This window comes from Rhinopithecus bieti, unplaced genomic scaffold, assembly GCF_001698545.2.
Source record: "Rhinopithecus bieti isolate Rb0 unplaced genomic scaffold, ASM169854v2 scaffold_2205, whole genome shotgun sequence".
In the NCBI taxonomy this organism is placed as follows: Eukaryota; Metazoa; Chordata; class Mammalia; order Primates; family Cercopithecidae; genus Rhinopithecus; species Rhinopithecus bieti.
The window spans coordinates 3,115,864-3,131,699 of record NW_016803673.1 but is presented as its reverse complement, the minus strand read 5'-3'; the positions used below and the strand labels follow the sequence as shown (position 1 = coordinate 3,131,699).

Sequence of the window (15,836 nt, the reverse complement as noted above, 5' to 3'; positions counted from 1 at the left end):
CCAAATAATTTAAAGAGAATGGGCTCCATGATACAGGAAATGAAAGAAAAGATGATGAGATTTTTTAAAAGGAGATGCAAAGAAAGCTGACAAAATGAAGGAAAAATACCTAAGGGAAAAGTAAAAGCATTATGGAAACAAAAAATCAAATAAAAAGCAGCAATAAATAAACACAGCAGAGAACAATCAGTTACCATGAAGGTCAGAGTCCAGAAAATAATACCCAAAGAGTAAGATAAAAGCCACCAGCAGAAAATCCAAATTATGAAAAGCTGATGACAAATATCTTACACACACATAACTGGTCTTACTGAAGAAGAAAACCAAGCAAATGAACCCGAAAAATATTAATATATCTACTAGAAGAAAACTCTCCTGAAACACCGTTAAGTGAAAGGGTTCCTAATGTCAGAGAAAAGTAATAAGGAGAACCAAGACTGAGCTATGGGCTAGTGATTGTAAATGAACTTAAAGAGAATGGGGTAGGGAACACAGACAGGCAGAGAGAGACAGAGAGATCTCATGAACACCCAGGCAAAAGAAACACATGTATAGGCCAGGCGCGGTGGCTCATGCCTGTAATCCCAGGACTTTGGGAGGTCGAGGTGGGTGGATCACCTGAGGTCAGGAGTTCAAGACCAGCCCAGGCAACATGGTGAAATCCTGTCTCTACTAAAAATACAAAAATTAGCTGTGCATGGTGGCACACATCTGTAATCCCACCTACTCAGGAGGCGGAGGCAGGAGAATCACTTGAAGCCAGGAGGGGAAGGTTGCAGCAAGCTGAGATTGCGCCACTCCAGCCTGGGTGACAGAGTGAGAAAGAAAGAAAGAAAAGAAAGAAAAGAAAGAAAGAAAGAAAGAGAGAAAGAGAGAAAGAAAAAGAAAGAGAGAAAGAAAGAGAGAGAGAGAAAGAGAGAGAGAGAGAAAGAAAGAAAAGAAAAGAAAGGAAGAAAGGAAGGAAGGAAGAAAGAATGGAGGGAGGGAGGGAGGGAAGGAAGGAAGGAAGGAAGGACGGAAGGAAGGACAGACGGACAAGACAGACATCTGGCAACGTGTCAGAGTCGTCTATGTAGAAGGGATTTGGAACATGGAGGGCCGGGGAGGAGTTTGAGGGGGGAAAGAAAGAAACATGATCAAAGAATTCTTTGCCAGATGTTGTTTACAAGTAAAAATAGCGGAGAGACATTCTCAAGTATGCAAGAATTCAGGAAGTTTAGTATCTATGTACTCTTGCTGAAAATGACTCAAAGACATAATCCATTCAAATGAAAGACAAAATCAAAATTAATAAATGAAGAGGTTGAAATATATAAACAGCTGGTGTTGAAATCTCAATCCAGTTTTAGAGAGAATAAAAACTTTATAAGTATAGCAATTATAGTTAAAACAGAATATAATTGTTATATTTCTAGAAAGAAAAGTTTAATCAATACTGATTAAAACAATAATCTGTGTATAATAGACTGGCACAGAAAATTTCAGGATATATCTGTCCCTGGCTCCCCAAAATGGAGAATGGCTGGAGAAGGGGATGAGGAGGCAGTACATGTGGGATCCTTTTTTGACATTGTTTTTTGTTTTTTTGTTTTTTTTGAGACGGAGTCTTGCTCTGTCACACAGGCTGGAGTGCAGCGGTACAATCTCAGCTCACTGTAACCTCCGCCTCCTGGGTTCAAACAGTTCCTTGCCTCAGCCTCCTGAGTAGCTGGGACTACAGGCGCCCGCCACCATGTCTGGCTAATTTTTTTTTTTTTTTTTTTTTTTTTTTTTTTTTTTTTNNNTTAATCAATACTGATTAAAAACAATAATCTGTGTATAATAGACTGGCACAGAAAAATTTCAGGATATATCTGTCCCTGGCTCCCCCAAAATGGAGAATGGCTGGAGAAGGGGGATGAGGAGGCAGTACATGTGGGATCCTTTTTTGACATTGTTTTTTGTTTTTTTGTTTTTTTTGAGACGGAGTCTTGCTCTGTCACACAGGCTGGAGTGCAGCGGTACAATCTCAGCTCACTGTAACCTCCGCCTCCTGGGTTCAAACAGTTCCTTGCCCCGCCCCTGGGGGGCGGGGGGTACAGGCGCCCCCCCCCCTGTCTGGCTAATTTTTTTTTTTTTTTTTTTTTGAGATGGAGTCTAGCTCTGTTGCCCAGGCTGGAGTGCAGTGGCGCCATCTCAGCTCACTGCAAGCTCCGCCTCCCGGGTTTACGCCATTCTCCTGCCTCAGCCTCCCGAGTAGCTGGGACTACAGGCGCCCGCCATCTCGCCCGGCTAGTTTTTTGTATTTTTTTAGTAGAGACGGGGTTTCACCGTGTAGACCAGGATGGTCTCGATCTCCTGACCTCATGATCCACCCGTCTCGGCCTCCCAAAGTGCTGGGATTACAGGCTTGAGCCACTGCGCCCGGCCGATGCCCGGCTAATTTTCGTATTTTCAGTAGAGACGGGGTTTCACCATATTGTCCAGGCTGGTCTTGAACTCTGGACCTCGTGATCCACCCACCTCGGCCTCCCAAAGGCGTGAGCCACCACGCCCAGCCGACATCTTTCATATGAAGGGGTCAAGATATTCTGCTGCATTTCAAAATCAACAAACTGAGAAATAAGGTTTAATCAAGTCATGTTGAAGAGACTATTAGAACTACAAACAGATATCTCCTAAATTAATGGAAGTGGGGCAGGTAAGAAGCTAACAATAACAAGAACAAAACTCAAAACACATCCCATAAAGAAAAGATGGAAAACAAAGGAAACCATAATGAAGCACAAAATAAAGTAAGAAAAGCAAAAATAAGTGGGATAGACTCAACTATTCAAGGAAAAAGACATTCAGATTGAAGAAAATATATCAAACCCAATTTCATTCTGTCCACAGTGAAGACAACGTCTACGGGCTCCACCCATGCAACCAGAGCTTCCACATAGCTTTTTAGTAGTGTCATCAACAAAAAATAAGAGAAGCGAAATAGCTGAAAGTAAAACTTAGGAACATGCAAATGTAACAAAGAAATCAGAGTTTCGATTCCAGATAAAAATGGCTTTTTGAAAACCACACCAGATTTTGTTTCTTCCCCAAATCCCACAGAAAAATGACAGGAAAGGGCACTTTGAAAACTAACCCACAAGCACAGAAAGAATAGGGAAGAGGAAGGCAGTCAGACAAAGGACTTTCCTTTTTCGATGCTGGAAAGCAGACTTGGACCACAGGCAACGAGCCGAGGCGGCCTCAGAAAGCCAAATCCTAAATCAGTAATAGGAAAACTGAGAATCAACCTCATCTTCCCCAGAAAATCCTCAAAAGGCTCATGCACAGGTGCCACCTGGGAGCTGGTGGCTAAAATAAGGGGGCTTGGTTGAAATTTGTTTGAGAACAGAGTGAGTCCTAGATCCTTTCCTCACTCCACCCAGTGAGTGAATGTCTCTCCTCCACTTGGGAAGAAATGAAACATTTATTCTCTTGAGAGGATAAAACACAGGCTCTTTGGGCTGAAGAATGCCAAGCACAGTTGAGAGCCTGAGTCTATGGCAAACACAAGGGAATTAGGTAAAAGTATGCAAACTGCATGCAGTATGTGAGACCCCTCCCCTGCCCTTCCCACTGTCCTGCTTCTCCCCTGGACCCCCAGAGGGGGTCCTGGCAGAAGGCCTTTACCCTCCAGCAGGAGACTGCATGAGTCCTCTCTGGGGAATCTGAGCAGCCCAGAGGAAAAGACCTAATGATGTTGACACTTGGTGGGAGGGTTCTGCACAAATGGCCCAATTTGATCACCCCAGTGATATCACCCTACAGTGAAGACTAAGCCTGTGGGCTCTATCCATGCACTCAGAGCTTCCAAATCACTTTTGCAGTCTCCCATTCTTAGACATGAGCAAACAACCAAGGGTAATCCAACATCTAAGGGTAAAAAAAGACTCTGCTGAGAAAGAATAAGACCAAGACAAATAAAAATTCTATAGAAACTGATTATGCAGAAAAGAAGAGGAAAAAAGCCTATCTCCCCATCCTCCCAACAAAATCAAATATGTCATTAACATTTTTAAGAGATAAAAAATCCACGAAACAAGATCAAGAAACTATAAAAGGAATATTCAGAAAACAAAAAGCTCTTGAATATTGCAGAAATAAACAAACCCAAGAGCAGAAATTAGAATTCAATAAAAATGTTGGCAGAGAGAGTTGAGGAAATCTCCTAGAAAGTAGAGGCAAACAAAACAAAAAGCAGTAGCTGATCACACACACACACATACACACAAAATACAAGGGAAAAAAGATATTTTTATATCATTTAGAAGGCCAGTCCTGAAGATCCAACGCCCAAATAACAGGAGTTACAGAGAGAATAGAAAAAAGGGGAAAAAATCATTAACAAAATAATTCAAGAAAATATCCCAGGACTGAAGGACACAGGTTTCAAGATTAATTTCTGGTACAGTGGAGTAAATCTGACCTATACCGACGATATAATGAAATTTCACTGTGAAATTTCAGAACCCTGGAGACAAAGGAAAGAGCCTACAAACTTCCACAGAAAGAAAAAAGTCACATATAAAGGATCAGGATCAGATCGGCATTGGACTTCTTAGCAACACTGGAGATTCAAAATTCGACGGGAAAATCATTTCCAGCCTATAATTTCTCACCCAGTCAATCTATCCAACAAGTATGAAGATCGAATAGACACTTTCAGATAGAATAGTAGGGACTCTCAAAATTTACCTCCCATACACTCTTTCTCAGGAAGTTACTGATAGATGTGTTCAACCAAAACAAGGGAGTAAACCAAGAAAAAGGAAGCCATGTGATACAGAAATAAAATATCTAACATGGGACAGGGGTAAAGAGAATCTTCAGTGTAGTAGTGAATGACAATCCCAAAATGATTGTTGTGTACAGGCATAAACAGGCATAAAGGGTGACTTCTTCAATTTAGAACACATGTGTTGCCAGTGTAACAGCCTACTGCTTTTAAACCATCTTTTTAACTTAAGCAACTAGAGATAATGTTTTGTCAAATCAAGGGGGTATATAAAAGGAAGATGTGTGACTTAATAAACAGAGACTCCAACTCAAAAGAAAGCCAAGGGGAATTCCTCTGATTATAGTAAAGAAAAGCTCTTGATGATCAACTATGCAGTAAGCCTAGATAAAAACCAGTCCAAACAGGAGAGGAATGGGAGTGACCAAGAAGAAAAAACAACCTGAAACTGATAGATTACACAATATGATGCACTTTGTGGGAAATTGTTCTGAAAGGCTATTATGAGATGTGGAAATAATTAACTAATAGATACAAAGAAAACTAGACAAGTGAAAAAGCGAGATGATTATTAACTTCAGGAAAATCAAAAAGAAAGGAAAGGCAAAACAACAACAACAAAAGCTAACACCTTCCAGCTGAGTTAGATGCCTTAAAGCAGGTTTCCTGGAAAAACCACACAACTGTATGCTTATATCTCATTGGCCAGAACTTCGTGTTGTGGCTCCATATAGCTGTAAAGAAGACTGGAAAATGGGATCTTTTATTTTCAGACACCAATATACTCTTCGGAAAATTGATCTTTTGTTATTGAGGAGAAAAGTTAGAACAAATGTTGGGGTAGATAATTAGCTGTCTGTCACTGACGGTCACTTTCATCAAGAATACATTTCACAACGAACATATAGCTGACAGAAACCTTTATGCACTAAATAACATAGCACCAAAACACATAAGGCAAACTGTAGGAAACACAATAAAAATTAATGGCACAAGATATTCAAATTATATTAATATATTTAAAGATAGGGAAAGGGATGATTTTCTAGGAAGAAATCAATTGCACAAGAAAAGAGAGAAATCTGAATTGACCAAACACCATGAACAAAATTAATCAAATTGTTAACAAGCTACCTTTGCCCTGTAAGTGCCAGATCCTAAAAATAGTTACTGCTGGAGTTTTAAAAACTCTCTCAGATATGGAGAAAGAAAGAAAATCTATGAAACTTTCACATTACTGGTACCAAAGCCTAACAAAGCACAAGAATGTGGAAAAAATCTAATCCATCCTATATATGCATATTAATGCAAAAAAACTAAATAAAAATGTAGCCAATACAATCCAACAGCATGTTAATTTCCTTGTGCTGCCATTATCATGTTATGACAAACTTAGCTGCTTAAAGATACTCAAATTTGGGCCGGGTGCGGTGGCTCACACCTGTAATCCCAGAACTTTGGGAGGCCAAGGTGGGCAGATCACAAGGTCAGGAGATCAAGACCATCCTGGCTAACATGGTGAAATTCCATCTCTACTAAAAACACAAAAAATTAGCCGGGCATGGTGGCAGGCGCCTGTAGTCCCAGCTACTCAGGAGGCTGAGGCAGGAGAATGGTGTGTACCTGGGAGGCAGAGCTTGCAGTGAGCCAAGATCGTACCACTGCACTCCAGCCTGGGAGACAGCGCGAGACTCCATCTCAAAAAAAAAAAAAAAAAAAAAAAAAAAAAAAAAAAAAGATACTCATATTTGGCTAGGTGCGGTGGCTCATGCCTGTAATCCCAGTGCTTTGGGAGGCTGACGCGGGTGGACCACCTGAGGTCAGGAGTTCAAGACCAGCCTGGCCAACATGGTGAAACCTGTTTCTAATAAAAATACAAAAATTAGCCATGCAAGGTGGCACACACTTGTTATCCCAGCTACTCAGGAGGAGGAGGCAGGAGAATTGCTTGAACCTGGGAGGCAGAGGTTGCAGTGAACAGAGATCATGCCACTCCAGCATGGGTGACAGAGTGATACTCGTCTCAAAAAAAAACAAAAAGAAAGAAAGAAAGAAAGGAAGGAAGGAAGGAAGGAAGAAAAGAAAAGAAAAAAAGATAATCAAATGTATTATCTCACAGTTTCTGTAGGTCAGAAATCTGGTATGAGTCTAACTGGACTTAGGTCAAGGTATCAGCCAGAGCTATAGTTCTCACCCGGGGCTCACTGTTGTTGGTCGAATTCATTTCTTCTCACATTTTCCATGGCCTCCATCTTTGAGCCACCAATGCTATGTCATGCTTAGAAATCTCTCTGACTTCCTCTTCTGCCCTCAGTCAGGAGGGAACTCTGCTTTTAAGGGTTCGTGTTATTATTCTGGGCCCACCCAGATAGTCCAGGTTGACCTTTCTATTTTAAGGTCAACTGATTAGTAATCTTAAGTATATATGCAAAGTCCCTTTTGTCATATAATATACATTCAGAGGCATGACAGCAGAGGGGTAAAGGTCATAAGGGTCAAAATTCTATCTGCCACAAGCAGTAGAATAATATACCATGAAAGAACAATATCCCATGACCAAACCAGTTATTATAGGAACAAAAGATTGGTTTACTATTATTAACATAATTTATTTATTTTATTTTATTTTATTTTATTTTANAGGAAGGAAGGAAGAAAAGAAAAGAAAAAAAGATAATCAAATGTATTATCTCACAGTTTCTGTAGGTCAGAAATCTGGTATGAGTCTAACTGGACTTAGGTCAAGGTATCAGCCAGAGCTATAGTTCTCACCCGGGGCTCACTGTTGTTGGTCGAATTCATTTCTTCTCACATTTTCCATGGCCTCCATCTTTGAGCCACCAATGCTATGTCATGCTTAGAAATCTCTCTGACTTCCTCTTCTGCCCTCAGTCAGGAGGGAACTCTGCTTTTAAGGGTTCGTGTTATTATTCTGGGCCCACCCAGATAGTCCAGGTTGACCTTTCTATTTTAAGGTCAACTGATTAGTAATCTTAAGTATATATGCAAAGTCCCTTTTGTCATATAATATACATTCAGAGGCATGACAGCAGAGGGGTAAAGGTCATAAGGGTCAAAATTCTATCTGCCACAAGCAGTAGAATAATATACCATGAAAGAACAATATCCCATGACCAAACCAGTTATTATAGGAACAAAAGATTGGTTTACTATTATTAACATAATTTATTTATTTTATTTTATTTTATTTTATTTTATTTTTGAGACGGAGTCTCACTCTGTCACCCAGGCTGGAGTGCAGTGGCCGGATCTGAGCTCACTGCAAGCTCCGCCTCCCGGGTTTACGCCATTTTCCTGCCTCAGCCTCCCAAGTAGCTGGGACTACAGGTGGCCACCACCACGCCCGGCTAGTTTTTTGTATTTTTTTGGTAGAGACGGGGTTTCATCGTGTTAGCCAGGATGGTCTCGATCTCCTGACCTCGTGATCCACCCGTCTCGGCCTCCCAAAGTGCTGGGATTACAGGCTTGAGCCACCGCACCCGGCCTATTAACATAATTTATAATATCAATATGTCAAAAAGAGAAAAATTAATTTTAAAGGATGCTGAAAAGCTCTTGATAAAATTCAACATTAACAAGAGATTTTAAATCACGGAGCTATACTTCTTTAACTTCATACAAATTGTATGCACTTCAAACCAAAAGCCAGTAGCACCTCAATATCAGCAGTACCAGGACAGCCCTTACGGTCAGGAAAGACCACCCTGTCGATCATGACACCCTGTTCTGAAAGTACCATCCAACAAGAGTAAAATGAAAAGTATAAATATTGAAAAGGAAGAGGCAAAAGGATGAGTATTTGTAGATGACATGATCATCCACCTGAAAAACCCAAGAGAATCACTGAAAAACTATCCAAAACAGCAGGAGGGTTTGAGAAGGTGGCTGGAGTATAAAATAAGTAAGCCAAAATCAATGTCTTTTCTACACTCTTGAAAAACCCACTTAGAAAATACGGAATGAAAAGATCTTACTATAATATCAGTAAGAAGAACAAGAGATAATATATCTAGAAATAAAAAATGCAAGACCCAAGGAAGTGTTGATATTTTCACTAGAAACAAAGACAGGATATAGCCATGTCAAACTGTAACGGGTTAGATTAGTCCATTTCACACTGCTATAAAGAACTACTTGAGATTAGGTAATTTATAAAGGAAAGAGGTTTAACTGATTCACAGTTCCACATGGCTGGGGAGGCCTCAGGAAACTTACAGTCTTGGCAGAAGGTAAAGGGGAAGCAAGGCACATCTTACATGGCAGCAGGAGAAAACAAATGGGGAGGTGCCACACTTTAAAACCATCAGATCTCATGAGAACTCATTCACTAGCAAGAGAACAGCATGGGGGAAACCACCCCCATGATCCAAACACCTCCCACCAGGTCCCTCCTTAACATGTGGGGATTATAGTTCAAGACGAGATGTGGGTGGGAACCCAGAGCCAAACCATATCACAGATCAGTTTGAAAATCTAAGGCAATTCCAGCTAAAATGTCAATGGCAGTTTCTTTTTGCACATGATAAAATCATTATAGTGTTCAGTTGGAATAATAAATATATAAAAGACAATAAAGATTAATGAGAGGGCCTTGTCCTGCATTGACTATTGAAATATAATATATGACAAAAGTAAAGCAGTTAAACAGAGTGGTACTACTGCAGAAATAGACACTCAGACAAGAGAAAGTTCAGACACAGGCCCAGTATATTGAGAGACTAAACACACAGTTTTGATGATGGTCAGACCATATGTAAAAACAGAACTGGAACCCACAACCCGCGGCAACCTGCCCAGGGAGTCAGACCACAATCTCTGCAGCAATCATCTCCAAAGGGCCAGGACTTGATCAGGAATTGAGAGCTTCCCTCATTTTTGCCACCATTTGCAAGGTAGGACCAACCAGAGAAAGCCAAATATGTTCCCTTAACCCGTTACACAGGAGGCCCCGCCTCTAGTTAGCCCACCCAGCTTCCCCAAGCCAACAGCCTCCAATTGGGGCACAGTAGAACCGAAGCCTTTCCCACCTTCCACTAGAATGCTGTCACCTCCGCTGCCTGCCTGTGAGTCTCTGCCAAAACGCCAAGCAATGGTGGCTGACCCCTTGCTATTGCAAGCTCAGACTAAGTAGCGTTTATTTTCACTTGGGTGGGGTTCATTGCTCTCCACAATATATATAATTGTGATGAGCTCTCAAGTTCAAGCTAGTAGAGGGAAGACAGACCATCCAATGATAGTCAACAGTCCGAACAAATGGTTAACCACTTGGGAAAAAAAAAAAAAGGCGATTCATACTGCCTACTCACATCAAAATAAATATCAGTTGCATCAAAGATTTAAATGTAAAAATGAAACTGTAAAAATAGTAAAAGAAAACATCAGTTGATTTGTATAACAATTTCCCAAAGAAGGCAAGACTGATATTTATTACTGTTTTACAGATGAGGGTCCAGCAAGGAGAGTGAAAGCCAGTATTTGAACCCAAGCCTGACTCCTAGTCCACCGGGCAGATGGGGTGAGTGGGAATGGGGGTGACCAGGAGACATTCCACTTCAGGAACACGTGAAGGCTTGTGTAACCTAGACCCCTTCAGCTGAGCCCTGGAGGGGGGGTGCCCAGGGTCTTGGCCAGGGCTGTGGGCTTGGCTGAGGCCACTCACCTGTTGGGATTGTAGCCCAGGCTGTTTAGCAGGTGTGCCTGGTCCAGGTCCCGCGGGACGCCGTGCAGCACCCAGCCTTTCTGGATGCAGTCCTGCTGGTTCAGACGCTGGCTCAGCACCTTCATGAGGAGGCTGTCAGGAACTGCAGAGAAGGGGGACAAGTGAGCACCCTGCTGGCCTGTAGCCCATGGGTCCTGGGCTTCCTGACCTTACTTGACCATAGATTGAGCTGCTGAAGAAGTGGGTCTAAGTGGAGTCACTTGGACAAGGGTGTCAGGGCCTATTTCCCAGGTCCCTCCTCGGTCCCCAGCAACAGGGCTGCGTGAGACAGGAAATGCGCTGGCTGACCTTGACCTCAGTCTTTCCCTTTCCTGGACAAGACACCATCCCCACCTGCAACCCAGTGAGATGTGAGCAGTTGTCCCCCGTCTTAGTCCGTTTGGGCTGCTATAGCAGAATCCCATAAACTGGGTGCCGGGGAAGTCTAAGATACATTAGATTCAGCGCCTGGAAAGGGCCTATTTTCTGGTTCACAGATGGTACCTGGTACCTTCTTGCTTCATCCTCACCTGGTGGAAGAGGTGAGGAGTCTCCCTGGGGTCTCCCTTATACGGGCACTAGTCCCATCCACAAGGGCCCCCGCCCTGTGACCTCACCACCTCCCAAAGGTCCCACCTAAACCATTGTCTTGGGGATTCGATTTTAGCATATGAATTTGGGGAGGACACATTCAGACCATGGCACCCACTATGGGCCCAGTTTTTACAGCAAACACTTTTCCTGGAAGCACACCAGCCCCAGCTGCAGTTTCAGTTTTCCTCAAATGGGATCGTGCCAGTGCCCCCAAAGCTCTCTGCTAGTCTGTGATGCACTAGCAACCCCCACTCCTCTCTTTCCCAAAATTCTCCAGTTTCCCCCCCCCTTGACGCTTAGAATGAAGTCTCTCCCAAGAATCACAAAACTAGTTATAACCAAAGACTGAAATAAAGTCCTACGGAGAATGAGATATTGAGAATCCTCTTGTTTACATTGCGGCAATTGACATTTTCCTGAAATTCATACCTCTCTTCCCAGACTCATTAAATGTCCTATGTTGCTAATGTACTGCGTTCTAGCAATTTGCACTGCGTTTCCTGCACTTTGCACTCATTTTTCCAGAAATACTTGGTAAATATTACCATTGTTTGCTATGACTGCGGCCCCGATTGGAACTGGTTCCTAGGGGTGTGGTGGCAGTGAGTTTGGCAGTTTCTCTGGAAGCTGCCTGGTTACCCTCCTACCGACTGCCCGGTGGTCTGGCAAGAGGGCCTGAAGCACACATTTGAAACCTTCCAAAGGGCCCCCCAGGCTGACAGCCAGGTGAACATGGAAGGAAGAGATGCAGAAAAATCACTACCAGCCGTTTTCCCCTGTGGCCGTGACTTGCTGGGTTACTGCCCTTGTCACCAAAAAACCATAAACCTAATTCTAAGCAGTCTGCATTTCCCTGAATGTGTTCTCTCTCAAGTCCTTCATCCTTTCTTCCCCAGTCCCCAGGAAAGAGCAGAAAAGGGTTTTGCTTTCACGAGAACTTCTGGCTACCTAGCATGAATGAGAAGTCACTTTAGCGAATCCCACCGCTTCCCCTGCTTCACACCTGCCGTGGCCCCCCCAGTGCTCTGAGGATAAACCCTTCCCCTGCTTCACACCTGCAGTGGCCCCCCAGTGCTCTGAGGATAAACAGCGGTCTCCTTTCCAGGGCAAGGTCTGCGCTCCGCCTTCCTCCCAGGTGAATCTTCCCAGCTTGCACCTCCCTTCGCATGTGCCACCTCCTCCATCCGGAACACCCTTCTCCCACACCCTGCCTGGGTCAGCCTTCAAACAGCCTCAGGACCACGGTGGGATGTTCCCTCCCCAGGGAAGTCTCTGAGGACAGCCCTCAGCCTGCACTTCTCATCCTCCCTCACTTGCCACCCTTGTTATCACAAGGGTACTTCTCTCTGGGTGATTCTTTCTTTAATGTCTGGGTGGGTCCCATCAGAACAAAGGACCATGTCTCTCCCACTTTTCCCTGCCTAGAACAATGCCTGGCACATAGTAGATGTTAAATAAATAGAAGGCTTCTCTTTTTCAAACGCTTCACTGCAACTAATCAACTCTGTTAAAACCAACTTGACCAGACTTTGGGGAAGCCAGGTGGTAGAAAGGAGAACATGGGCTTGGGGCGTTCACAAATCTAGGTCTCATCTCAGCTCTTCCCTTCCTTGCTGTCTCATCTCCAGGCAGTCTGTCACTCTCTGAGTCTCAGCTTCCTATCCGCTGAAAGAGGATAACAGGAGTCATCTGACCAGCTCACACCACATTTACAATTCCAGCACATAGCTGACACTCAGAGGTGGTGGCTGTTACTCTTCAATTCAGGAGAGGTGTGTGGGGAGTGATGCTTCATGAATATTTTCATGCTTGCCCGTGGTCAGGGCATCTCAGTAAAGACTGTTGGCACCTGGGATAAAGGATGACAGATTAAGAACAGCCTTGGAAGTTAAAGACAGAGACCGCCAGAGAGACTTAGGGACCTCTGCCCCGAGACATCTGTTTACATTCAAAGGGCTGTAAACCTAGTGACCTCTTCCTCCTCTATTCTGAAGGAGTGGGAGTTGGAGTCGGTTCCTTCCAGGGTAAAGCTCGGGAGGGAGCTGGCATGTTGTCCCGCATAAGCTCCAAGAGTCACAATGTTGGGGCTCCCCTCCTGCTATAGACCCCCTGTACACTCAGGGTGCACTTGGCTCTTTCCACATTGCCTGTGAGGAACTGGGCGTGGGGAGCCAGCTCTGAGATTACTGTGTGAATGAATATGGTCTGTCCTCTGATCCAGAGACCTTGCGTTTTCTTGCCAGGATGAATAAACACTGATTTAAAACAATGTGGGTTAAGAATCTGCCATAGAGCTGGGTGCGGTGGCTCAAGCCTGTAATCCCAGCACTTTGGGAGGCCGAGACGGGCGGATCACGAGGTCAGGAGATCGAGACCATCCTGGCTAACACGGTGAAACCCCGTCTCTACTAAAATGCAAAAAACTAGCCGGGTGAGGTGGCGGGCGCCTGTAGTCCCAGCTACTCGGGAGGCCGAGGCAGGAGAATGGCGTGAACCCGGGAGGCGGAGCTTGCAGTGAGCGGAGATCCGGCCACTGCACTCCAGCCTGGGCGACAGAGCCAGACTCCGTCTCAAAAAAAAAAAAAAAAAAAAAAGAAGAATCTGCCATAGAGCCTTCCAGTCCAGGCCTATCCTTAATATTTACAGATATTTTCATGGAAAGAAGAAACCAATACAGAAATAATCCTTTCCCCATGATTCACCCAGTGGGTAGTCGCTGACCATCTGGGCTGTGCCAGGCACTGTGCTTGACATGGGATACGGGCTACACAGCAAGCCTGACTGCCAAGGCTCCCGGGCTCCTGAAATTCACGCTGTCTCTGGGAGACAAACATTACCCAGGTAACAAATAACCATTTCTGAGAGTCATGAGTACTGTGAAGAAAATCAACCAAATGATGGGAGGCTGCTGGTTTCATCGGGCCTAGGACGGCTTCTAAGGAGGCCGCATTTGGCTGAGATCAGAATGGCGGATCCCACTAATAATCTAGGCCCACGAAGGCCTCCCTTGTTTAGGGGTGAGAATTATTTGGACCAAATATTTTCTGAGTGTCATCTCCAATAATCAGGTATGGCTTGGAAACCCAGCTGCACTGCAGAGTGGTCTGACCTTTGGAGCCACAGCTTTCTGAGGGCCTGGAAGGTCATCCCATTGGCCTCTTGTTTGAAAGTTAGGAAACTGAGGCCCAAAGAGGTTGCGGTTTATGTGACCCACTCAAGGTCATCTAGTCAGCTGGAGATCAGGCTGGGATAGGACCCTGACCCCCGGCCCATAACACCCCCAACTGTCCTGCTGCCTCATTACCCAGTGGCCTGGAGCTCCTGAGTTCCTCACATTGGCCACTGACGAACCAATACGGGCAAAGTTTCTCAACTGGGGAGAAATCTGACTCAAGGGAAAAATGGAAGGCCAGATAGAAATACAATGAAGTGGCAGGGCGCGGTGCCTCACGCCTGTAATCCCAGCACTTTGGGAGGCCTAGGCGGGCCGATCACAAGGTCAGGAGATCGAGACCACCCTGGCTAACACAGTGAAACCCTGTCTCTACTAAAAATACAAAAAATTAGCCGGGTGTGGTGGCGGGCGCCTGTAGTCCCAGCTACTCAGAAGACTGAGGCAGGAGAATGGTGTGAACCCGGGAGGCAGAGGTTGCAGTGAGCCGAGATTGCGCCACTGCACTCCAGCCTGGGCGACAGAGCTAGACTTTGTCTCAAAAAAAAAAAAAGAAAGAAATACAATGAAGTTTTTGTTTTTTGTTTTTCTGTTAGTTGACAAAGATTTCTCGAGAGAATTTCCCAACCTGCATCAAAATTTAAAATGTACATGTCTTTTGACCCAGCAATCCTACTTCTAAGAACTTGAACCTAAGAGATAATAGCCCAGAGGGGAAAAAGATGTGTATACAAAGATGTCCATTTCAGTGTTGTTTATAATAGTGACAATTGGAAATGATCTAGAATGTCCATCAATAGAGGACGGATTAAATCAAAGAAGGTACATCTCTGCAATAGAATATTAGACAACCTTTTAAAAATAATCTCTATATTAACTTGGAAAGAGATCTATGACAGGTCGAGGCAGAAGTCTATGACAGAATGAGCAAAAAGCAGGTAAATCAATGACTTGTATATATGGTCTAATTTAAACATACATTCATATCTAATTATATTAATATATATATACATGCTACATACACAAACACACACACAGAGAGAGAGAGAGAGAGAGAGAGAGAGAAGGAGGGAGAAGGGTGGGCGCCACTTGATGCTCCATGAATCGGACCCAATCCCTCTGCTCATGGAGCCCAGGGTGGTGGAGATAAGAGAGGACCCGGATGTAATGCAACACAAACCTGGCAGGAAAGCAGAGGTCACAGAAGTAGGAAGTGCTGGGGATGTCAGAGGCAGGGAGGGCCAAGTTTCCAAAAGATTGAGGAAGAAACGGAATGCTCACACTGGTTCCCACTTTGAGCCAAAACCCAAACAAACCCCTCACTGCAGGAATCAGGAAACACAGGCTCTGCAGTTAGTACTTCCTGGAAGGCCTCATCACAAGGGCACATCAGTAACAACCGATGTAGTATCTGTTTAATACCTGCATTCCCACCCCAACCTCCAACCCCACGAAAGCAGGGATCCCCCTAGTAGGGTCAGGCTCATTGCTATACTCCAGCACCCGGCACAGTACTCGGCCCACGGAAAGCACCTAATAAACATGAAGGAAGGGAGGGAAGGAAGGGAGGGAGGGAAGGAAGGGAGGGAGGGAGG

At 44.2% G+C, this 15,836-nt stretch overlaps 1 protein-coding gene across 4 annotated transcripts in view; it reads right to left on the bottom strand.

Moving 5' to 3' along the window:
• Positions 1–15,836, bottom strand: part of AK8 (adenylate kinase 8) — a 165,995-nt gene that overhangs the window by 64,497 nt on the left and 85,662 nt on the right. For all 4 annotated transcript variants that reach the window (XM_017849418.1, XM_017849422.1, XM_017849431.1 and 1 more), the window contains exon 11: positions 10,437–10,578. In XM_017849418.1, the coding sequence (XP_017704907.1) occupies positions 10,437–10,578 (142 nt within the window). The remainder of the gene's footprint in view (positions 1–10,436; positions 10,579–15,836) is intronic.